The sequence below is a fragment of the Scyliorhinus canicula genome, chromosome 11 (genome assembly GCF_902713615.1).
Source record: "Scyliorhinus canicula chromosome 11, sScyCan1.1, whole genome shotgun sequence".
Taxonomy (NCBI): Eukaryota; Metazoa; Chordata; class Chondrichthyes; order Carcharhiniformes; family Scyliorhinidae; genus Scyliorhinus; species Scyliorhinus canicula.
Genome location: NC_052156.1, coordinates 71,852,642 through 71,877,770, shown reverse-complemented (window position 1 = coordinate 71,877,770; position 25,129 = coordinate 71,852,642). Strand labels below are relative to the sequence as shown.

Sequence of the window (25,129 nt, the reverse complement as noted above, 5' to 3'; positions counted from 1 at the left end):
GCGCGGCGGGATGGAGAATCCAGCCCCAGGTATTTATACAAGGCACTCTAGTCCTCCTTTTGGGAGCCCAGAATGTTTGAAGAAATTATTCATTTCCAAAAATGAGAGCAGAAAGTTTGAATTTTTGCAATTGGGGCACTAAGGTCCGAGCATTAACTATATACTACTTCTTCTTGGGCATCTTCTTTTCAAATTGATGGATGATTCAAAAAACATTCCTCCTGGAGTTCTCTCATCTCAAGCATGCCGCTGTGAAAAAGTGGGAAATGGAGGCCTTTACAAAATGAAGGCCTTGAATTATGATAGTAAGAAGTCTTACAACACCAGGTTAAAGTCCAACAGGTTTGTTTCAAACACGAGCTTTCGGAGCACGGCTCCTTCTTCAGGTGAATGGAAAGGCTTGAATTATGATGTACACGACTGACTGAACATCTTGGAGAATGCGCTATTTTCTCTCTGCTCACACAGCCACCAACAAACAACCAATTGTAAGACCTTCACAAATGCTACTCTGAGTTAAACTGTTGAAACCGTTAAAATCAATCATCTTTCCAGGGACATAGCTAAACCAATGTCATTTTTAGCTGTAAATTGCTAAATTGTAAACTGACAGTGCAGTACATATTCCTATTTTCCAGACATTTCCAGTCACTGTACTGTCAAGGGAATTGGTGAAATTCTCTTCTTTGTAAGATGCTGTTGAGTTGGTCATTTTATCATTATTTGTCAACTCCATCCCTACTATGAATATTTATTTAGTTGCTAATTGATCACTAGCAGGTTCCATGAAAAACTTCAGGGATGGAGGAAAAGCAGAAAAATCAACATTGCTTCAAAACGTTCACAAATATACCAAGATATCTTGATGCAAACTGTGTTACTCTTACAGTAGGGTAGCATGGTGGCGCAGTGGTTAGCGCAGCTGCCTCATGGTGCCGAGGACCTGGGTTCAATCCCACCCCCGGGTCACTATCTGTGTGGAGTTTGCAAGTGCTCCCCATATCTTCTGTGGTCTCACCTCCACAACCCAAAGATGTGCAGGATAGGTTTATTGGCCACGTTTAATTGGAAAGTTTTAAAAACTAGTAATAATTTTTCTCTACACCTTGCAGAAATGTTACATTATATTCTGCAGTCTCTTCTTCCTTCCCTATGTACAGTATTTATTGTTTGAACAGCATGCAAGAAACAATACTTTTCACTGTATACTAACACATGTGACAATAATAAATCAAATCAAAATCAAATTGAAACGCGTGCTGATTTTAAAAATGATCAATTCATTTTTTAAAACATTTTTGAAGTGTTACTCTTATAGTTACTTATGAACAAAGAAAAAATTGCCAAAACTTTACAAAGCACAGCACCCAGTTTAAAATGGAAATAATAAATGGACTATTGCAATGTACGACAATTAACATCACGATTAATCGTGAAGAAAAATTGTATGAAAGAGTTAAACATTAAAAGCCAGAAAAGGATAAAAGCATGAAACATCAAAACCTGAGATGGGGATACTTTTAGATGTTTAAGGCCACAATTAAGCCATACACAATTTTGTAATCTCATGGAACACATCAATAAATTACTTGTAGGCACTTGCAGGCTATGGCACTGGCATCTACCCGGCAATGTGGAAAATTGGCCAGGTATATCCTGTACACAAAAAGCAGGAATAATCTAACCCAGCCAATCAGTTTTCTCTCAATCATCCTCATGAAAGTAATAATAATAATAATAATATTTATTGTCACAAGTAGGCTTACATTAACACTGCAATGAAGTTACTGTGAAAAGCCCCAAGTCGCCACACTCCGGCACCTGTTCGGGCACACCGAGGGAGAATTCAGAATGTCCAATTCACCTAACAAGCATGTCTTTCAGGACTTGTGGAAGGAAACCGGAGCACCTGAGGGAAACCCACACAGACACAGGGAGAATGTGCAGATTCCGCATAGACAGTGATCCAAGCCAGGAATTGAACCTGGGACCCTGGCGCTGTGAAGCAACAGTGCTAACCACTGTGCTACCCTGCCGCATGGAAGGTGCCATCAACAGTGCTATCAAGTGGCACTTACTCAGCAATAACCTGCTCACAGTTGATCCGATTAGGTTCTACCAGGGTCACTCACCTCCTGTCCTATTTACAGCCTTGGTTCAAACATAGACAAACGAGCTGAACTCCAGAGATTGAGGTGAGAGTGACTACCCTTGACATCAAGGCAGAATTTGATAGAGTATGGCGTCAAGGATCTGTGAGAATCCAAGAGGAGCTGGTAGAGGGGCTGGGGGCGCAGATAGGGTTAGAGGAGCTAGTCAAGGGGATTGGGCATATGCAGTCGGGGAAGGCGCCGGGGCCAGACGGGTTCCCGGTGGAATTTTACAAAAAATATGCGGATCTGGTGGGCCCTGTGCTGGTGCGAGCCTTCAACGAGGCATGGGAGGGGGGGGCTCTGCCCCCGACAATGTCGAAGGCACTGATCTCTCTGGTCTTGAAGCGGGACAAGGACCCCGTGCAGTGTGGGTCATATAGGCCTATCTCGCTCCTGAATGTGGACGCCAAGCTGCTGGCAAAGATCCTGGCTACCAGGATAGAGGATTGTGTGCCAGGGGTGATACACGAGGACCAGACGGGTTTTGTGAAAGGGCGGCAGCTTAATACGAACGTGCGGAGACTGCTAAACATCATCATGATGCCGGCAGTGGAGGGGGAGGCGGAGATAGTGGTGGCATTGGACGCGGAGAAAGCATTTGATAGGGTGGAGTGGAAGTACCTGTGGGAGACGCTGGAACGGTTTGGATTTGGGGAGGGGTTTATTAAATGGGTGAAGCTGCTCTATTCGGCCCCGACGGCAAGTGTAGTGACGAATGGTAGGAGATCGGAGTATTTTGGGCTCCACCGGGGGACCAGACAGGGGTGCCCCTTGTCCCCCCTGCTCTTCGCACTGGCAATTGAACCGTTGGCGATGGCACTGAGGGGCTCAGGGGGGTGGAGAGGGCTGACAAGGGGCGGGGAGGAGCACCGGGTATCGCTATACGCGGACGACCTGCTGCTATACGTGGCAGACCCAGAAGGGGGAATGCCGGAGGTGATGGAACTGCTAGCAGAATTCGGGGACTTTTCGGGGTACAAGCTAAACTTGGGTAAGAGTGAGGTATTTGTGATACACCCAGGGGACCAGGAAGAGGGAATCGGGAGACTCCCGTTGAAGAGAGCAGGAAAGAGTTTTAGATATTTAGGGGTGGCAAGGAACTGGGGGACTCTCCACAAGTTGAACTTCTCCAGGCTGGTGGAACAGATGGAGGAGGAATTTAAAAGGTGGGACATGGTGCCGCTGTCGCTGGCGGGCAGAGTGCAGTCCGTTAAAATGACGGTCCTCCCGAGGTTTTTGTTTTTATTTCAGTGCTTGCCCATCTTCCTCCCTAGGGCCTTCTTCAAAAAGGTGACGAGCAGCATCATGAGCTACGTGTGGGCGCACGGCACCCCAAGGGTGAGGAGGGTCTTCTTGGAGCGGAGTAGGGAGAGTGGAGGGCTGGCATTACCCAACCTTTCGGGGTATTACTGGGCGGCTAATGTATCGATGGTGCGCAAGTGGATGATGGAAGGGGAGGGGGCAGCTTGGAAACGAATGGAGAGGGCGTCCTGTGGCAACATAAGCCTGGGGGCCCTAGTAACGGCGCCATGGCCGCTCCCTCCCATGAGGTACACCACGAGCCCAGTGGTGGCGGCCACCCTCAAGATCTGGGGGCAGTGGAGGCGACACAGGGGGGAAGTGGGAGGTCTGATGGAGGCACCGTTAAGAGGGAACCATAGATTCATCCCGGGAAACATGGACGGGGGATTCCAGAGCTGGCACAGGGTGGGCATCAGGCAGCTGAAGGATCTGTTTGTAGATGGGAGGTTTGCGAGCCTGAGAGAGCTGGAGGAGAAATTCGGGCTCCCCCCTGGGAAACGTGTTTAGACATTTGCAGGTGAAGGCATTTGCTAGACGCCAGGTGGAAGGGTTTCCCTTGCTCCCCAGCAGGGGGGCGAGCGATAGGGTGCTCTCGGGGGTCTGGGTCGGAGGGGGAAGGATATCGGACATATACAAAGTAATGCAGGAGGCTGAGGAGGCATCAGTAGAGGAGCTGAAAGCCAAGTGGGAGGGGGAGCTGGGAGAGCAGATAGAGGATGGGACATGGGCTGATGCCCTGGAGAGGGTTAATTCTTCCTCCTCGTGTGCGAGGCTTAGCCTCATTCAATTTAAGGTGCTACATAGAGCCCATATGATGGGGACAAGGATGAGTCGGTTCTTTGGGGGTGAGGACAGATGTGTCAGGTGTTCGGGAAGTCCAGCGAACCATGTACATATGTTTTGGGCATGTCCGGCACTGGAGGAGTTCTGGAAGGGGGTGGCAAGGACGGTGTCGAGGGTGGTGGGATCCAGGGTCAAACCAGGATGGGGACTAGCGATCTTTGGGGTTGGGGTGGAGCCGGGGGTACAGGAGGCGAGAGAGGCCGGAGTACTGGCCTTTGCGTCCCTAGTTGCGCGAAGAAGGATACTGATACAGTGGAAGGACGCGAGGCCTCCAAGCGTGGAAACTTGGATTAATGACATGGCAAGCTTTATCCAGTTGGAAAGGGTCAAATTCGCCCTGAGAGGGTCGGTACAAGGGTTCTTCAGGCGGTGGCAGCCTTTCCTCGACTTTTTGGCTCAAAGATAGGGTGCAGAGGTCGCAGCAGTAGCAACCCGGGGGGGGGGGGGGGGGGGGGGGGGGGGGGGGGGGGGGGGGGGGGGGGGGAAGGGGGGGGTGGCAACAACGGGTGTGGTGGGTTATTTAAGGTTGTAATGCGGGCAAATTTGTTCGCAGTTCTTGTTTGATGTTAATCGTTGCTTTGTTTGTTTCTGGGGGGGGAGGGGGGGAGGGACAGCGCGCGCGGGGGGGGAGGGCGGGGGGGGATATTTGTTAAGAGGGAATATTTTGTAATAGTCTATGGTTAGGTGGGGTAAATATTTTCATGTAAAAAATCTTTTCAATAAAAATTATTTTTTAAAAAAAAGGATCTGTGAGAAAACCTGGTACAAAGGAAGATGGTTGTGGTCATTGGAGGTTGCCATCTCAGTCCCAGGACATCACAGCAGGGGTTCCTCAGGGTTGTGTCCTGGGCCCAACCAACTTATACTACTTCCTCAGTGACCTTCCTTCCAACAAAGTCAGATGTGGGGGTTTGGTCATGATTGTACAATGTTCAGCACAATTCACAACTCCTCAGACACTGAAAGAGTCTGCAAGCAAATGCAATAAGACCTGGACAATATCCAAGTTTGGGCTGACAAGTGGCAAGTAACATTCGTGCCACACAGGTGCCAGGAAATTACCATCTCCAATAATAGAGAATCAACCCATCGCCACATGACATTCAATGGCATTACCATCATTGAATCCCAAAATATTAAACTCCTGGGGGTTACCATTGACCACAAACTGAAATGGACTAGTCATATAAATACAAGAGCAGATCAGAGGCTAGGAATCCCACAGCGAGTAACTCAGCACAATGATTCCCCACCATCTACAAGTCACAGGCCAGGAGTGTGATGGAATACTTCCCACTTGCCTGGATGAGTGCAGCTCCAACAAAACTCAATGGGTTTGACACCTTCTAAGACAAAGCAACCTGCTTGATTGGCTCCCCTTCCACAAACATTCACTCCCTGCGCACAGTAGCAGCAGTGTGCACCATCTACAAGATGGAGTGCAGGAACTCACCAAGGCTCCTTCCAAACCCATAACCACTATCATCGAGAAGGACAAGTGCAGCAGTTACATGGGAACCTAGAAATGTCTCTCAAAGTCACTCACATCGTGACTTGGAAATATATCGCCGTTCCCTCCCTAATAGCACAGTGGATTTACCTGCACCACATGGACCACAGCAGTTCAAGAAGGCAGCTCACCACAACCTTCCCACAGGCAACAAATTCTGGCCTAGCCAGCGAAGCCCGGCATACTTCCAACATAGGCTCCCAGTGCCCACGTGAGACAAACTGGCATTGGATGCCACCAGTGCCTGAAATAGCACCTATTGTGCCAAAAATACAAACACTATGCAATGGAATTGTGTGCCATCATGTGTTGTTGTGGCAATTCGGTATTTACCTTTTGAACAAATATGCTGATCCAATTTATAATAAATTTTGGTTCATAAATCAATGATTTCAATAATATCTCACTGTTTATTGGAATTCTAAACAAGGCACATTCACCCACCTTGAACAACTAGCCAGCCTTCAACCACAAAGAATATTTTCAGGATATAAACCAAAGATATGTAATGCACATATAGGTAGCCAAGCAACCTTTCCTCTTTTCACAAACAATCAGGTGTAATTTTTAACAAATACACATTGTGTACAAATATACATGTACAGTTTGTTTGGAACATATTGATAGAATTTGTCAGTACAAAGCTTTCTGGTTGCCCTGCCAGCATGCAGATCATCTGACCAATAAATATATTGCATTACAAGATCGCTTAGAGGAGGCCAAGTTATCAAACGTCCCTACCATGCATCAAAAGCATAAGTGTCATATAACTTTAGGTTGCCAGTTATTGTACCTTATCCTTTACTAAACATTTTTGTTCAACTTTAGAAAACATTTGCAATCTATCATCTCAATTTTAGCAGTCTTCATCACCAGGGCTTTTGAAATCGTTTACCTTCAACAAGTCATCACCAACTCCTTAAATCAGCCGTCTAGAAGGTTTAAAAGCTAAAACTATCTGGTAGCCCATTTTTAGTTTTAAACATTACATTTCTCATCAGTTGAGATCTTTAAAATTGAACTTTATTAATGTACTTATAACTGAATCAGTCCTACCTCTACCAGATGTGGCGTTGGATTGAAGCCACACATGTTGCACACTTGGACTTTGCATTCTGTGCAGTTGTTGAAGTTGGGAGGCTGGCTTGATCCCACATTGAGTTCTGTTTTACATAGAGGGCACAATACTTTGGGTTTGGTGGCTTCTTTCAGTTGAATGACTGGTTCTGGTTTTCCTTGTTTAAATGCAGAGGCACCCTCAGTTTTAACTGGCAATCCTACTGTCGAACCCTGCAGTTTTGAGTTCAATTCTGTGCTTTGATCACTGAAAACTATTTTGGGGGCCTGTTTCGCTGAAGACCCTTTAGCAGGTGATTGCTGACTTTGTGACGTCTGTTCTGGCTGAGTGGAAATAAGGCTGGTGGCCTGGTTTAAAAGGGAAGTTCCAAACCCAAAGAGTTTACCAGTAATGCCCTCTTGATCTTGTGGTATATTGGAGGGACCTGCTTGTGTTCTTGCTGGTGAACCATCCGCTGAGCGTCTTTGTTCTGCAGGGGAAGGCCTGGTTTGTTGGCCCTGACCAATTGGCCTGGTTTGTTGGCCCTGACCAATTGGCCTGGTTGCCTCAGATTGGGCAACCAACTGTGGCTGTACAACAGGCTGCGGTTGTGACTGATTCGCTGTTGGCCCCTGCTGCACACGTTCACTGGGTTGCATCTTAGTCTCAGGTTTACTTTGTGCACCAGATGGCACTTTAGGAAGTTCCCTTTTTATTGGTGTAGTCCTCCCCTGTTGGGGGACAGGATCTGCTTGAGGCTGTTTCTGCGGTTTTGCTTGCGGTTTTGCTTGTGGTTCTGCTTGCGGTTCTGCTTGGGCCTGGTGTGATGGGGAGTGTAGTTGCTGCTGACTTTTGGAGCGTGGAGCAGTAGTCATGTCCATTCCCAGAGCTCTCTGCATCTGACAGTTTAAACACAACCATTCTTCTACCTACAAAAGAACAGAAAAATATTTTGTTACATCATCAGAACATTTTTGTAACCTCAGATCATAACGTGTCAGATTACTGATTACCATAAAAAATACTCAGTGTCCCTTGATTTTTTTTGTCCTCAAAGATGTGGGATTCCCCATTTGTCAACATCAGGGACCTACCTGCCTCTCCAAAAATTAGTTGCAAAGTAACAAACACCTTATACTTGAGCTCTTGAAATTGAAAACATGAAATTGGGGGATCTTTGCAGGATTTCAAATCTCTGAATATACACAGGTGCTGGATTCACTAAAGTTAGGGATAATTGGACCTCTCAACAAATTTTACTATACTTATTGAGAAGCACGATTCCTTTGTCAGTTGTGATGACTTTTCTGTAGAGGGAAGATTTATCCCAGAGTCATTTGCAACAATTAACCAATAGCATGAGCAGAAAAGTTGAAATTAGAGTTAAAAGACGGGGCTAAAAAAATGTGATAGATATAGTTCAGGTAATAGCACAGCATGTGAGATTAGAAGAAGAAAATCCCAACCCAGGCAGAACACAGCTTAAGTTGGGCAGAATTCAGTTGCAGATAAAAGTGCTTGAGGTAGAAAGGAAGGAGAATGCAAAGGCTTGAACTTGAACTTTAGAGAGGGAAGTTAGCAAGGAAGCAAAAAGATAAGAGACAGAGTTTCATAAGGAGAAATAAATCAGACAGTTTGAGATAGCTGAAGAAAAGCTTCTTATGGGGTGAAAGAAGTGCTAATTGTTCAGAGGATGAGTCGAGTCACACTCTGAGCTTTGATTTAGCAAATAACCTTTGCTTTAATGCCTAAATACACTGAGGACAGACAGAGTTAAGAGATATTTTATCTAATCTGAAAAAGGACACATGGATTCTTATTCTGTCAAGCATCTTGGGGAGAAACCAATTTTTTGGTTAAACAATCCTCAAATTATGTGGCAATTAAAACCTAATGCTTATGAGCTTGTCCCCGAATCATATCAATTAAAACATTAAGGAAAACATCAAATTAAATGTTTGTAGAATTTACCAGATAAAAAGAAATGTTATTGGAGGGTGGTATCGGGAAGGGAACAGTGAACAGAATTTTGAGATGGTGAGAGAGATGATGATAATGGCAGAATTTTGAAACAGGATCCCACTAGCCACCAGATCACACCTGGAAGACTACAGTGTTTATTTTAAACTTGATGTATAAATGCTACTGATCGCCTATTTCTAATTTTGTTTTGGTTGTTCGTTTATAGCTCGCTAAATACAACCTGTGTAATTGTAAAAAAAAAAATGAAACGGTTACCTTTACACTATGTGATATGCTATTTGTTTAAGGTTTATGACTATGAAACTGTAAAATTATTGTAAATAAATCTTCGCTGCAGCGAAGCTTTCAGAGTGTGGGGGAATCTGTATTGGGGGCAGTGCAGGTTGAGAAAGCAGTTAATAAGATATATGGGATCCTGGGCTTTCTAAATAAAGGCATACAGTAGAAAAACAAACAAGTTATGGGGAACCTTTATAAAACAGTGGTTTGGTCTCAACTGGAGTGTTTGTCCGTGTCCTATCCTGGGCACCACACATCAGGAAGAATGCATAAGCATGACAGAGGGTGCAGCAAAAAAGTATGAGAATGATTCCAGGGATGAAGAACATCAGCTGCATGAATAAACTGAAGAAGCTTGTATTGTTTGTCTTCAGAAGAGAAAACAGAGGAGATTTGGTCGAGGTGAGCAAAATCATGATGGATCTGCACAGCGCAGATTGAGAGAAACTGTTGCCAATGGCTGAAGAGCCGAGAACCAGAGGACACAGATTTAAAGAAACAAAGAAAACAAGAAAGAAAACTTTGTTATGCAATGTCTGGTTAGGATCTGGAATGCACTACCTCAGTGTATTAAGGAGGTAGGTCCAATCATGGCTTTGAAAAGGGAATAAAATAATTAACTGAAGAAGAAACAAAAGTACGGATATGGGGAAAGGGAAAGATAATGGGATTGACCAAGTTACTCCAGCTGAAAGCCAGCACAGAGACAAAGGACTGGATTGCCTCCTTTGCTGCTGTAGCAATTCTATGATTCAACTCTAAGATAATGCATCTTTAAAAATCAGCAACCCAGTCATTTTAAAGCCAACTGTTCACACCACAATCACACTTGTCTCTTTAATCATTTTTAAATGCAAAATTTTAAAAATTTCTGAAAAAAATGCAAGTTCAAAAAACATGATAGAAAAAGCGGAGGAGCTAATGTTTCAGAGGATGTATTGTGAATCCTTTTAACAACCAGAAAATAGCCAACATCAATCAGCCCAAATTATCACAATTATAGTCTAAATTGCTGCAACAAGTAATTTAGGGAATACTGTTTATTTGCTTGCTAATCACAACTATTGGATCTACTACAGGATTAAAAACCATTGTGCTGTGTGCGAGGTCTCACCAGTAACCGGGAAGCCCTTGACTAACAATGGACGTTAACACATTGCTGAAGGAAATGTATTATGAATGATGCCAATCTGAAATGGAAAATATTGCAAATAGATGAGGGATGCTGGATTTTCACTTCGGGTTCAGGAACTGCAAGTTGGGGTAGTTCCCAACTTCACCAACCTGAATCGGTCACCTCCTCCCATACCTGCCATATTTTCATGTCCTGAAGATGTGGGCAGGCAAAGTTTGAGTAAAACCACATCCCTAGTTAAGCCAGAGGGTTACAGAGGAGTGCAGCTGCCAAGGCGGGATGTTTAAAAGGCCCGATTTGGCTCCCAAGGACATTGAGCCAGCTATCAACATTATTCTTTCTTTTTCCCCTAATAATGATCCGCCACAGTCCCCCACCAACAGTGTATGCCCCTATGTATCCTCTATTGCCACTCACTCAATTCCCACTACGGCCAGACATCAGGAGCCATGTAACAGCATGAGAAACCCTAGAAATTGATTTGGAAAAATGAATCAAACATCCAATAAATTTCAAAACATCTTTCAAATTCTTTAAACTGCCAAACACACAATCAGACTGCTCAGAAAAAAACTCCAGTCTCAATGAAAAAAAGTTAAACCCCCTTAAATTGTCATTAAGATTTTAAAACAAATAAACATCTAATCGGAAGCCAAATCAATGAAAGGTTAAAACTGACAATCAAACAATATTCAGTTCCTTAAACAAGTGTGTAAACAAACATCCCGCTGAGCTAAGTCCTTCAACTGCTCTTGAAATTCAGCCAAACATTCATAACAGACACAACTGTCAAAACAAACCTTTAAAGCTTCACCCAATAGAGCCCATTGAAACTGAAAAAGCAGGTTATTTTTTTCTATTTAAAAGCAGATGATCTGTCAATCAATGTAGTGGAGCAGGTGGCGGATATCTTAGTTCAAGTAGTAAGCCTATCCACGCCCACCCGCAAGTTAATGGGCTCTGGAAATTTAATTCATTGTTCAGATAATGACAGGGGATTTCCAAATTACTCTCTTCTTCAGTTTTGAATGCATAATCGTACATTTTCTAAATGAGAAAAGTACTCCTATGCATCTCAACACTGACACACTGCTGGTCAATGTAATACGATGAATCACTGCTGTTCAACACATCTACTTTATAAGACGGTATCTAATAATTATGTTTGCAGTTGTCAAAACATATCCTGTCAACATGTTCTCAACTCCTCAGCAGGCTCCCCCAAAGGTTCCCGAACTGTCTTACCTGGTGGGTTTCCAAAGGCTTTCAAAACATGCCCTGCCCGATGAAAATACTGTGGGACATGAAGTATAATTTTCTCCTCGGCCTGTCAATGGTGACTCCAACATCATAGGTTGGCAGGTGGTGTCACAAACCAAAGCTCTTTCCGCATATAGGGAGTTTGTGCGGAGTTTGTTTTCAGGGGAAATTTACGGTCCCACAGCCTCAATTTTGCTGGTTTCTGCACCAATTCCCATCAGAATGAAAAACCAACGATGCTATAGGCGTTTATATCTGAAACATTGAATTTAACCAACAGTAACCTTAAAAAAAGTTATTGTTTCATATATAACACCAACAATTGCTGCACCCATCCCCACACCACCCTCTGATGCTGATAGATTTGCTGCGTTTTCTGTTTTTATGCCATACTTTAGTGAGGCTGTTCTAACACGCTCCACTGTTGTCTTCTTTATGCAGAAAATTAAGCAATAACTGAGGGCGAAATTCTCCGCACCCGCGGAAAGTCGTAAAACCGTCGTAAAAATCGGGAGCGTTTTACAACGGTCGCGAAGGCTTCATTTCCCGACGGATTCACTTCCTGGAAATGGGCTAGTAGCGCGGCCGCGTCAATTACGTGCGTGATGACGACGGAACGCGACGACGACACGATCACGCCCACGTGACGCCGCCCGACGCCGTAAAAAGGCGCGGGCGACCACAGAATCTGTCGGGCAGGATGTCGGAGCCGAGGAGAGCTGCTCCTCGCTTTGTTGATGCTGACGTCGAGGCGCTGCTCGATGCCGTGGAGCAGAGGAGGGGCATCATCCGCCCGCGGAGAGGGCATCGCCAACCTGCCAGCGCGGTACGCCAGGCCTGGCGTGACGTGGCTGCTGCCGTCAGTGCTGTGGGGCAGACCCCTCGCTCAGCTGAGCAATGTAGGAAGAAGCTACACGACCTCACCAGGTCTGCCAGGGTAAGTGCCATGAGGGTGCCCCCTAGTCACAACCATCCCTCCCCCTTAACTTAAGCACCCCCCCCCCCCCCGGCACGGGAGGGGGGGGGGGGGAGAGAGGGATTGGGGCAGAGTTATTTGAGGATGGTTCACAAAGTTGTCGCAGACCCAGCGCTCTGGCCCCGAGGAGAGATGCAATCGTCTTATGACAACTTGCCCCCCTCCAAACTGTGCCAGTATCTGAACGGACTGCTGATACCTACCGTTTTGTAATGATCTACCTATGTTCCCTCCCCCAACAGGCCAAGGCCGCTCACAACCACCGTGAGCGGCACAAGACTGGAGGGGGTTCGCCCAACCTGCACCCCCTCAGCACCTTTGAACAGAGGGCCCTCGACCTTGTTGGGGGGTCTGCCAGCCGCGATATCGCGCTATGCGAGGTTGGCGGAACTGCAGCAAGTGAGACAACCCTCCCTGACAAACACTCACCCCTCCCCCATCCTCTGTCCCTTCACACACCCTGCCCACTGGGATACCTCCCCCATCCTCTGTCCCTTCACACCCTGCCCACTGGGACACCTCCCCCATCCTCTGTCCCTTCACACCCTGCCCACTGGGATACCTCCCCCATCCTCTGTCCCTTCACACCCTGCCCACTGGGACACCTCCCCCATCCTCTGTCCCTTCACACCCTGCCCACTGGGATACCTCCCCATCCTCTGTCCCTTCACAAACCCTGCCCACTGGGACCGTCCAGCGGCCTGCCGAGCAAATCGAAATAACCCGTCTCATTCTCTTCCCTAGGACGTGATGCCGAACGACCAGGGCCGTCTGCCTCCAGACGGACACAGGAATCTGCCGCCACCTCACCCGGGGCCTCACAACAGAGGGTGCCCGATCAGCGGGCAGCCCCATCCGCCCCAACCCAATCTGCGGACCAGGACGCACAGAGGGTTCGAAGTCCACTACCACCAGAAATGGCCAGGGACAACCCTCCTGTCGCTGAGCAGCCCCACACCCTGGAGGAGGCCCTAAACATTGAGAGCGTCGGGCTTGCGGCACTGCTTTCTCCCACCACATCCATCATCCCAGAGACACACACCCCGGCGGGCCTATTTAGTGATGAGTCTCCTGGGGCACAGTCTGGTTAGCACATTAGCAGGTACAGCAGGTGGAGGTCGGAGCAACAGAGGGCCCGGACTCGCGGAGGCCAGACCAGGCCCAGGATGCAGCTGGCTCCCAGACGTTTTCTGAGTTCCTGGAGTTTATCAACCCACCCGCACAGCCGATGCCTCAGGAAACCCAGGGAAACAATGGCGGGAGGAGGGCTGCCTTCCTGGCTCTGCAGACGCTGTTAGAGGAGTCGAACCGCGTCCAAGAGCAGGGAGTGGTGCCGCTCATGGCAGAGACCCAGTCCGACACCGCACGGGTGGCATCCGCGGTGGAGGCAATGGGTCAGGTTATGCAAGACGTTGGGGTTAATGTGCACGCGTCATCCTCGGCCCTGGACAGGGTTGCCCTCTCACAGGCAGCAATGTGCCAGAGCCAAAACGACATTGCCGGCGCCCTGCGGGCCATGGCCGAGTCTCAGCAGGTCATGGCCCAGTCGCAGCACGCCATGGCACAGTCCCAGCAGTCGATAGCACAGTCCCAGCAGTCGATAGCACAGTCCCAGCAGTCGGTCGCGGAGACCATCAACCGCCTGACACATGTGCTGGATGGCGTCGTGCACACACAGGTTGAGGTCGCACAGTCCCTGGTGGGAATGTTTAACTCCCTGGACTCCGTCTCTGCAAACCTTCGGATCCTGGTGGATACCGTTGCAGGCCTCCAGGACTGGCAGCGCCAGGTGTCGGTGGTGCGACGGGGCACCTCCCCGCTCGCACCTCTGTCCCAAAGTGAGGCCCGGGGGCCACCGGGCTCCCCGAGGGAGGAGGAGGTTTCGGGGCCCGTCCCATTAACTCCATCACGGGACGTCCCGGAATTCTCGGCCTCCCCCCATCCCATACCTGGTGCATCGGGTGGGCAGCAGGCAGAGCAGGGTGGCACAATGTCACCCGAGACGCCCGCAGAGCAGCCTGGCCCATCAAGGCCTGGTCGCCCCAGGAAACGCTTAGCCAAGGAGAAACGAATCGAGGGGGGCGATTCGCAGCAATCCTCCTCCACTCCTGCTGTATCATCTGGGGATTCACTTAGACGTAGTGGTAGGGCCCGTAAGGCAACTAAGATAGACACTGAGTAAGTTGGCACGGGTGAAGGGCACAGTTTAGTTGTAGGGGCTAGGGCACCTGTAAATAATTGTTAATATTAAACGCACTGTTCCACCTTACTTGTAATACCGTGTGATTGTTCCACAGCCACAGGAATCGTGATGGTGACCGAGTGTCGCTGGGGGTGACGGGTGGTGAAACCTCGGTGCCGGGTGTGCAGTCCCTGCCCCTACCCCCTCCCACAGCTAGCCCACGCAGGCACGTGATGGAGTGTCAGTGACGAACTCAGCGGCCACCAAGGTGGATGGTTCAGCTATTGCCATGGGTCAGACTCTCTCTAACGATTCTGAGCTCACAGCTCTTCGCAGAGCGGGCTGTCATCATTCCACATGGCACTGATCACACCCGCTGACACAGCCATCAATGTTGTGCCATTCCGTCTGTACCCAGTGATAAGTGTCATGTCGAAGTGGAGCAGTGTACACTGAGGGAGGGGGGGGGGGGGGGGGGGGGGGGGTTGTGGTGGTGGCAGTTGTGTGTTGACCCTCTGCATGACTAGCGATGCAGGTGGTGGTTTGGTGTTCATCGGGGACGTCACATGCGATGCGTGAACCGTGCTGCCACCAGGGCGTCGCGTGCCCGCCGTCCTTGCCGGGTCCGTCGTGCCGCCTCCTGGACATCACCAGCACCTGGGTCGTGTCTGCGTTCTGCGCCCGCCACTCCGCCAGCCTCCTCCTCCTCCTCCTCCTCCCTCGCCTCCTCCTCCTCCTCCTCTGTGCTGGCACCACTGCCACTAGCTTCTCCCTCCGTCTCCTGCAGCAGGTCATCTCCCCTCTGCATCGCGATGTTGTGCAGCGCACAGCAGACCACTACAATGCGAGCGACCCTGTCGGCCTGGTACTGCAGGGCCCCTCTGGAGCGGTCCAGGCACCTGAATCTCATCTTCAGGAGGCCAAGGCAGCGCTCCACCACACCCCTCGTTGCTGCATGGGCCTCGTTGTATCGTGTTTCCGCATTGGTCTGAGGCCTCCGTATAGGCGTCATCAGCCAAGGCCTCAGCGGATAACCCCTGTCGCCTAGCAACCAGCCCCTCAGCCGGGGGGGACGTCCCTCAAACATCGCAGGGATGAACGACTGCGCTAGTATGTAGGAGTCATGCACACTCCCTGGGAACCTTGCACAGACGTTCATGAACCTCATGTGGGGGTCGCATACCACCTGGACATTAATGGAGTATGTCCCCCTTCTGTTTGTGAACACTTCCTTGTCCACAGCAGGCGGGCGCATGGGGACGTGAACACAGTCGATTGACCCCTGAACCCTCGGTATCCCGGCCACACTGGCAAATCCACGGGCTCGTGAGTCTTGACTTGCTTGGTCCTCGGGAAAGGTGATGTAGCGGTCCGCGATGGCATAGAGGGCGTCGGTCACATCCCGGATGCACCTGTGCACCGATGACTGGGAGATCCCGGAGACGTCCCCGCTCGGAGACTGGAAGGAGCCGGTAGCATAGAAGTTCAGAGCGACCGTCACCTTGATGGCAACCGGGATCGCGTGTCCTCCCCCCGTTCCACGTGGGGCGAGGTGCGACAGGAGTTGGCAGATATGTATCACCGTCTGCCTACTCAGCCGGAGTCTCCTCCTGCAGGTGATGTCCGTCATTGTTAGGAAAGAGACCCGGACACGGTACACCCTCGGCTTTGGTCGTCGCCTCTGGCGCCGTGGCTGCACCCTCACTCTCTCCTCTTCCTCTTCCTCCTCCTCCTCCCCCCCATGCTGCTCGACGACTGGCAACTCCTCGGCCCTTCCCTCTGCTGCTGCAGCTGGCCCTGCAGCCACTGCGGGTTGTGGGTGTGGATGCTGCTGCATCTCCAAATCCAGTAGAGCGGCCCCAACCACTGCGCAGAACATCGCCGTTCTGTTCCCATGCATCGTGCTAACCTACAGAAGGGTGGTGGGAGGCAGAGAAACGGGACATGTTAGACGGAGGTTAGTCGACACCTCGGCAGCCGCCAGCCATGGGATACCAGTGTGTCCCGGTGGCCTGGTCACGCTGCTGACACGCGCGCAGCCTAACCCCTGGTCACTTTCTGCATCCAACGGGCAGTAAACTATGGCCTCCTCACGGGTGTGTCAGTGGCCTGTGGCCGGAAGCCACAGGGGAACCAGCGGCCGTGTCCTCGTGACCGGCACACCATGGCATGCTGGCAGACATTTTGTTACGGGGTTGGACGGCTCACTCTCTACCTAACCCCCCCCTCCGTCACCCCCACTGCCTCCCCCGTCGCCCCCACTGCCCCCTCCGTCTCCCCCACTGCCCCCTCCGTCTCCCCCATTGCCCCCTCCGTCTCCCCCACTGCCTCCCCCGTCGCCCCCCACTGCCTCCCCCGTCGCCCCCCACTGCCTCCCCCGTCTCCCCCACTGCCTCCCCCGTCACCCCCCACTGCCTCCCCCACTGCCTCCCCCGTCGCCCCCACTGCCTCCCCGTCTCCCCCACTGCCTCCCCCGTCGCACCCCACTGCCTCCCCCGTCTCCCCCACTGCCTCCCCCGTCGCCCCCCACTGCCTCCCCGTCTCCCCCACTGCCTCCCCCGTCGCCCCCCACTGCCTCCCCCGTCTCCCCCACTGCCTCCCCCGTCGCCCCCCACTGCCTCCCCCGTCTCCCCCACTGCCTCCCCCGTCGCCCCCCACTGCCTCCCCCGTCTCCCCCACTGCCTCCCCCGTCGCCCCCCACTGCCTCCCCCGTCTCCCCCACTGCCTCCCCCGTCGCCCCCTACTGCCTCCCCCGTCTCCCCCACTGCCTCCCCCGTCGCCCCCCACTGCCTCCCCCACTCCCCCCGCTCTGGACCCCCTCCCGTTCTCAGGGATGCCTTCCCCGTTGTGGCCAGACTCGAGCGGTGCGCTGAGCGGTGCGCTGAGCGGTGCGCAGAGTGGTGCCCTGACCTCCTCCAAGCTGTCGTCAGCCAGGCCGACTGGTTGACGAATTTAAAAAGCAGGTGTGTTTCACGACGTGCAAACAGGGCGCCATGACGTCGGGACTTCGGCCCATCCGGGCCGGTGAATAGCGGGGGGGGCTATCAGTGGCGATTCTGGTCGTGTCAGGGGCGGGAAGGAGGCGTTTGTCGGGAATGGCGACTCCGACATTTTGCGGGGTTCGGAGAATAGCGGGAGGGCGTCGGAACAGCGTCGCCGTAAAAATTTCCGACGCCCGCTATTCTCCGAACCGTCATGAGTCCGGAGAATCGCGCCCTGAGTGTCAGCTTAACAGTTTAGCTCTACCTCAAAATAAAATCCTGCATAAAATCCAAATATTTGTATAATTCACTAAAGCAGAGAATGTCAACATTCATTTGTGGTGGTGCAAAATCAATTACTTACATTCTATTGCATACATTCTGCACATACAAGGATGACAAAAAGTGTTTGCAATATCAGTCGAAATTCTATCATCACTAAAATGAACCCTTTTGAAAGAAAGGAAGGAAATTCCCGTACCAGCCTCCCCGGACAGGCGCCGGAATGTGGCGACTAGGGGCTTTTCACAGTAACTTCATTGAAGCATACTCGTGACAATAAGCGATTTTCATTTTTCATTTCAAATAACTTACATTTATTCTAGCCAAGTTTCACAAACTCAGATTATCACAAAGTATTTTACAGCAAATGCACTTTTGGAATAGGCAAATACAGCAACAAGTTTGTACCCTTCAAGGTCCCTGAAACCAGCCACTCAAGTTCTCTCCCCTCCTTTTAACACCTTACCTAACTCCCAACCCTGAACACCTTTCTGGTCACTCCTCATAATATCTTCTTCCTTAGTCTTCATTTACTTTTAATTATGCCTCTGATTTATATAGTGCCTTGTTTCCACAGCCCACACTTCCCCATCATGGAGAATACTTCAACAGCTAACCTAAGAGTTAAAATAGCGACTAATGCTGTGACAACCAAGCAACCACTTCATTGAACCATTTGCCGTGATAACAGCTAGAATGATATGTTCTGAATCTATAATATAATCTATTCAGACGAGGGTTCTGGATCCCTCATGATTCAGCTTAACAGTTGAAATTCTACAGAAGACTTTGGACCATATTAAAATCCAGCATAAAATTCAAAGTATTTGCATAAATCAATGATAAGTAGAGAATGTCAATATCAATATTGATGCAACATCAATTTCTGAAACTTCTTTTTTAAAACAGGCTGAAGACAATAAATACGAAGCTTACAGAAGTGATGCAGGAAGTTACTGCTACCAAGTGCCAGAAAATTATAGAAGTGTAAGTCATACATTTAGAACAGGATATTGCAATGGTTTGTAATTGCATACCAAGAAGCCAAGTTTAGTAACCCGAACACACAATGTCAGAAGATGTAAAGTAGTATCTTGTTGTATTATATCCCCAGGACAACTAAATCCGTATAGTGGTTAGCAGCCCCAGTAATAATATCAGGAGGACTTGCTACTTTTGACTTATCAGTCCTAAGTGAATGATACTAAATAATTAATGCCTCACAATGAATCGCATCAAGATATATTTTCTTCAGTTAAATAGAAAAGTAAAAATTGCAGCCAACAGAATATTACCCAAATACCACAATATTACTTCAGAAACATGTTGAACTATTTACTACTATGACAAGAAATCAACCAAAGAACACGAAAACCAAAGGAACCATGATGATTATATTTTAATGGACATATACACCAAAATACACTCATGGCTTACTAGATGCTAACAGGCAAAATTCTGCAATAACTCCCAACAAAACCTTACTAAAAGCCAAATACAGTGCAGGAAATGATCTCTTGCTCAAAAAGAATGTCACATGTTGCGTTGCCATCTGGATTTCTACATGACACTAGTATACATGTTAGAATGTGTTGCTGAGGGTGAGAACATGTGTTGCGGATTCTGTTCATGCAGTAACCCCTAGCAGAAGTCTTAATCTGTAGACTGATAACATGTTCCCATAAATTACAGAATGCTAAAATCTGAGGAGTCAAATACAAATCTCATGTTCACACTGGTCCTCATTGCAGAATACCATTTCAAATACTTTACGTTCATATTGAATCAGTTCCTCAGCACGGTAGCATTGTGGATAGCACAATTGCTTTACAGCTCCAGGGTCCCAGGTTCGATTCCAGCTTGGGTCACTGTCTGTGCGGAGTCTGCACATCCTCCCCGTGTGTGCGTGGGTTTCCTCCGGGTGCTCCGGTTTCCTCCCACAGTCCAAAGATGTGCACGTTTGGCGGATTGGCCATGATAAATTGCCCTTAGTGTCCAAAATTGCCCTTAGTGTTGGGTGGGGATACTGTGTTATGGGGATAGGGTGGAGGTGTTGACCTTGGGTCGGGTGCTCTTTCCAAGAGCCGGTGCAGACTCGATGGGCCGAATGGCCTCCTTCTGCACTGTAAATGTTATGATTCTATGATCTCTCGCCGGGTCAGAGAATCGCCAGGGGGCGGCGTGAATCCCGCCGGCTGCCGAATTCTCCGGCGCCGGGGATTTAGCGGGGGCGGGAATCGCGGCCACTGGCAGTGCCCCCCCCCACCACCCCCGGCGATTCTCTGGCCTGCGATGGGCCGAGTGGCCACCCATTTCCAGCCAGTCCTGCCGGTGTAAATTAGAGTAGGTACATACCAGCAGGACCTGGCTGCGCAGGTGGCCTCCAGGGTCCTCGGGAGAGCGCAGGGGGATCTGGCCCCGGGAGGCGCCCCCACGGTGGCCTGGCCCGCGATCAGGGCTCACCATCCACGGGTGGGCCTGTGCCGTGGGGGCACTCTGTTCCTCCGCACCGGCAGCTGTACTGGTCCACCATTGCCGATGCTGAGACGAACCCCTCCGCACATGCGCCAACCCGCGCCGGTCGGCGGAGACCCTTCAGCACCGGTTGGCGTGGCACCATGCCCCTTCCCCGCCGGCCGGCACGGCACAAACCACTCCGGCGCCAGCCTAGCACCTGAGGCGGACCGACGCCGGAGTGGTTCACGCCACCCCTTCGCGCCTGAGTTGCCGCCCTGCCGATTCCTGCAGAATCCCGCCCCTTATTCTTCTCTGCATATTACAATTTGCCTGTGTTCAGTGGGCTGAATTCTCCACCATCGGAATGCTCCATTTTGCCGGCAGCTCGGGGGTTTCCCGGCGTCATGGGGCTGCCTCACAATGGAAAATCTCATTGGCCAGCCGGCGAAACAGAGAATCCCGACAGCATGCTGAACCAGAAATCTGGTGCAGTGGGACAGAGAAACCTGCCCAGTATGTCTGGTTCTTCCAGTTAGTTTTCATTTGACCAGACTGGATAGTGACAATAAATCTCATCTTAAAACACCATTTGATATGCTTTATGTTGGATCAGCTGGAAGAACTTAGAATTCTAGTTTCAAATCACTAAAACAAGTTGGAGTTCATTTGTGCTAATCAACAGTTCCTCTCAACTGTTTGCCCCGTCCTTGAACTTCTACTTTCTGTTGAGATTAACAGAAAATCTGGTCCGCCCAGCAGCAGGAAGCTTGATGACTGGAAAAACTCAATTTTGCAGGAGGCCAAAAGTCAGTTTCCGGTCAGTGGGAAGGACTTTCGGAATTCCGTTCGCAGGACTTTAAAGACAGATCAAGCTTCTCGCCAAATAATGTCAAGGAGCCCTCTTGCATATTAGCATGTCATGTACGCTCATTAAAAGATCACATTGCTGGAATTAAGTACCACCTCCAAATCTATTTCCCCACCAGTTAGAAATTAGAACATTTATGATTGGCATGCACCGTGACTTTGAGGTGACGAGACACTGCTTTGGTCTTCTTGTGGTGTCAGGAGACAAAGGTATGTTTTAATTAATCTGTATTTGTGAGTATTAGAAAAAGGATGTAGCTTTAAATAAGATTAATTTTGTGTTTCTGTATAAGTGTTAAAACTTCAGTTAGCCTGCACTTTGGGGACTTTGGTCACTTTTAACTATGTATGCATTGAAATTAAAGAGTTTATGACATGAAAGCAAACAGGGTTTAAAGGAATGTTAGGTTGTTGCTTAGCAACTAGTGGCCACCCGTGGTTAGAAATAACTTTTGAGTTTACTTTTAAGCTGGATCTGGGAGAAGCTGGACATGACCAGGGAGCTGCATGGAACAGACTTCCCAAAAGAACAAAAAAAATCCAGAAACCAGGGAGTTGAGACAAAAAGTATGTCAAAGAAAGGAACAAAGAACACAAAGCTGAAAAGGTTTTGTTGGGTGAAGTTAAAGTAAAAAGCAGATAAAGTGCTCTAAGTTACAGAGACTGCCGAAAGAACCAGATTTAAAGTTAGAAGCCAGACAGTCGAGATAAATCAAAAGTTTGGTGACATCATTCCAGCCTGTGAAGCAGGAGTGTTCTTTTGGCATGTCTGGCTGCCTGAGAGATGGTGTGGAAGCCTGAACACATGTGGCAATCCAAGGCCAAGGAATACTACTGGAAGAAGAGATTGAATTCTTGGAAGTGGATCCTTGGTGAAAGCATCCCAAGAGAAAGCGTTGTTTAGGAGAGGATTCTAAGGTGTGTTTTTTTCAAGAGGGAAGGTTGGAGGGTGAAAGTTTGAGTTCCAGTGAGACCAGTTGACTCACAGTGAATATACTACAAAAGTTGTAATGGGTATCATCTGTCACTTGGTTTCAGAGTGTGGTGTGTCTGACCACATTTTGCAGATTGGGGGGGGGGGGGGGGGGGGGGGGGGGGCATTTGGGGGAGAGCGGATGGAGTAGAGGTTGAGCATGAGAGGATGTTCAGAAAAGGGCGGGACGCTGAGGGGGGTGGGTTAGGAAAGGTGCAGTGACATGGATAGAAGGAAGAGGTTTTCTTGTTGGGTCTTCTCTACTGTTGTAGCACTATACTCTGTATGCTTTACCTGAAGACTGTATATGTATTTAAATTGTGTACTTATCATATGTCCTATGATTTTCATGTATGGAACGATCTGCCTGGACTGTATGCAGAACAATAAAATCTAAATGTAAGTAAAACTGCCAGACCTCAAAGTGGGAGAAAGGTCTGTTTGGGTGGGTGAAGTTCAAGCTGAGCACAATTGGCCAATTATTAAAACACTCTAATAATCATGAGGCAACTGGATGACAACCATGCTTAGTTAGGATCTCCTCTCTAGGCTGAAGCCCACACAGCAGCATGATTGTTCCTGACTTATGGGTCTCAGCATCAAGATCCCAGCAAGGTCTTGAGCTATCATTTGTTCTGTGCAATTTGCTATCTACTGCTGTCAGAGGCAGGGATGAAGGGAGTCAGGGATAAAGGGAGAGGGATAAAGGAAAAGAGGGAGGGGATACCTGCAAGAGACACAGCTGCAAACTTCTAACTCCAAGCTCCATCCTCCTGGGTGAATGATCATGGCAGACAAGGGCTCGTGTACTAAGTCTTTCTATGATGCCAGGGCAATGGTCTCGCTACAGAGTCTCAAGGGTAGTGGAGGCAAGCTGAATAGTGTCAAAGAGGGAGGCTTCTCACATAGGACTCTCATCATGCTGTTAAAGAGCAATGTCTCTCTGTGCAGTAATTTATAAACAGGAGGAACACCCATCTCTGGTCCTCCAGGATGTCCTTCACATGGAAGGATAGGGTGGAGTGCATTTCTAGATTGAATAGGCACAGAGCTTAGCACTGGCTTGGTGTCTTATGAGTTGGAGGCAAACCTGTAGAGAATATGTTCACTAGATTTATTTCTTCAATTCGTTCAGAGATTCATTGAGGCTGCGATCATGCAAGCTTCAGGGAAACTAGCCTTTCTATTGGCTCTTATCTAGATGTTGTGAAGAGGGTCTGTCACAGGTGGACACAGGGCCAGGAGATCAATAGCTTGAGCAGCAAGCAGTAGCAGGGCATCAAGAAGGTCAGGATGCTGTTGACAATGTGAGAGAAGTGAATCAGTAGGAGTTCATCATTGGACTCTGTTAGGGGTCCAAATTCCATATCATTAAACGGCCACAACTACTGAGACAATTAGCAGCAAGATTGAATCCAGGAAACTTCCAAATAGCTTCTAAACATTGCAAGGGAACACATATTTACAAGTGCCAAAACAATATACAATGGATGGACACTCTTGCCACCAGAGTGCCTTCAATACTTTGTTTGCCTACTGCCACGTCTAGGTTCAGTCCCATCAGGTGGAGCAGCCTATTATGCCCTGTTGTCGGTAATGACATTGCAGGCACCCTCTGCTGGCCCACGGTCTTGAGGGGCCTGGCCTGTTTGGGGTGCATATTCCTCAGATTGATCTGCTGGAGGCAATGGGGTCACAGTCAGAGCATCCTTGGAGTGTCTTGGGATGAAGCTCCCAGAGCACCAGGTTGGCACTCCTCTTCCCTGTGGATGCCTTCCAGATTACTTGAGATGAGACACCTTGTTAAAGCTGAAAAACTAGCAACATCCATCATCCAGCCACAGACTCAACATGAACATGCAGCTGTAGCTCAGAACCAAAAGCTGATCAAAATTATTTTAACAGTAAAGCAACAGTGCAGTAGACTGGAGACATAGTAGCCAGTCTTATAGTGTGGTCTAGTGTAGAAGCGTAACCTTGATGTCCAGAGAAATCTAGGGGGTTGGGAGCCAAAGTTGAGAAAAAGATGCAGTATTCACTGAGGAAGGCAGTGTGGAGACATCGTTGGGGAAAGGGCAGTAGTGATTTAAAATTAGAAGTTAACTTGTAGCTAGGGTTTAAATGCACCCACGAAAAGTCAGGACGATTTGAACACTGGAAGAGTGGAGACTGGGGGAGAAAAGGAAACAGGTGACAGTAGATAACTGAAGACGAGAGGCACATTATAAAGAGCTCCCTCAGGAACTGACCATCCAGGAGCTGTTTTCTGATAAGGCAAGAACATCTTCTGTAACCTAGCAATATACTTGAATATGTGAGCTATTTGTGTCCTTGCTTCACTCATATTGCAAGTGAAGTGAGGTGAATGCTGATTGCACACAACATTGACTGTGAGAGCCTCCCTCTGGATCCAAAGTGTAAATATTTATTTTATTTTTACCATTCAAGGTTGAAAGTTTTATTAATATATAAATAATTAAGCATTTTCCATGACTCATTATGAAATATTTGGCGTGTATAAGAATGTATTTAATTTTATTCATGGGGTCATGGTTAGTAAAGACTCCTGATTTAAATCTTGCAGCCCACTGAGATGAAAGAAAGACATTCATTTGGTCCAGTCACTCGTCTAGGTTGCCCATCATTGGGCCTAGCCTACAATCAGAATGGAATATCAGTTGTAGAAGACTGCATCTGTGGACCTTTGGGAATGCTCTCTGATTGATAGGGGGAAGAAAGGAGGGGATCTGTGTGCAAGTGTGATCGAGAGGACAAAGGATTATTTAAGGGCTCGGGGGAATACTCCTGTGACTCCTGCTTCTCCCAGGAATGCGGAAAAAGGGGCTTAATGCTGAGGCCAATAACAGGAGCAAACTTCATATATTCAGG

At 48.8% G+C, this 25,129-nt stretch overlaps 1 protein-coding gene across 1 annotated transcript in view; it reads right to left on the bottom strand.

Annotated features, from left to right (window-relative positions):
• Positions 1-25,129, bottom strand: part of LOC119973763 (protein bassoon-like) — a gene marked incomplete at its 3' end in the record, with an annotated part of 474,382 nt that overhangs the window by 388,619 nt on the left and 60,634 nt on the right. Inside the window, 1 exon segment of the mRNA XM_038812186.1 lies at positions 6,865-7,794. Coding sequence (XP_038668114.1) covers positions 6,865-7,794 — 930 coding nt within the window.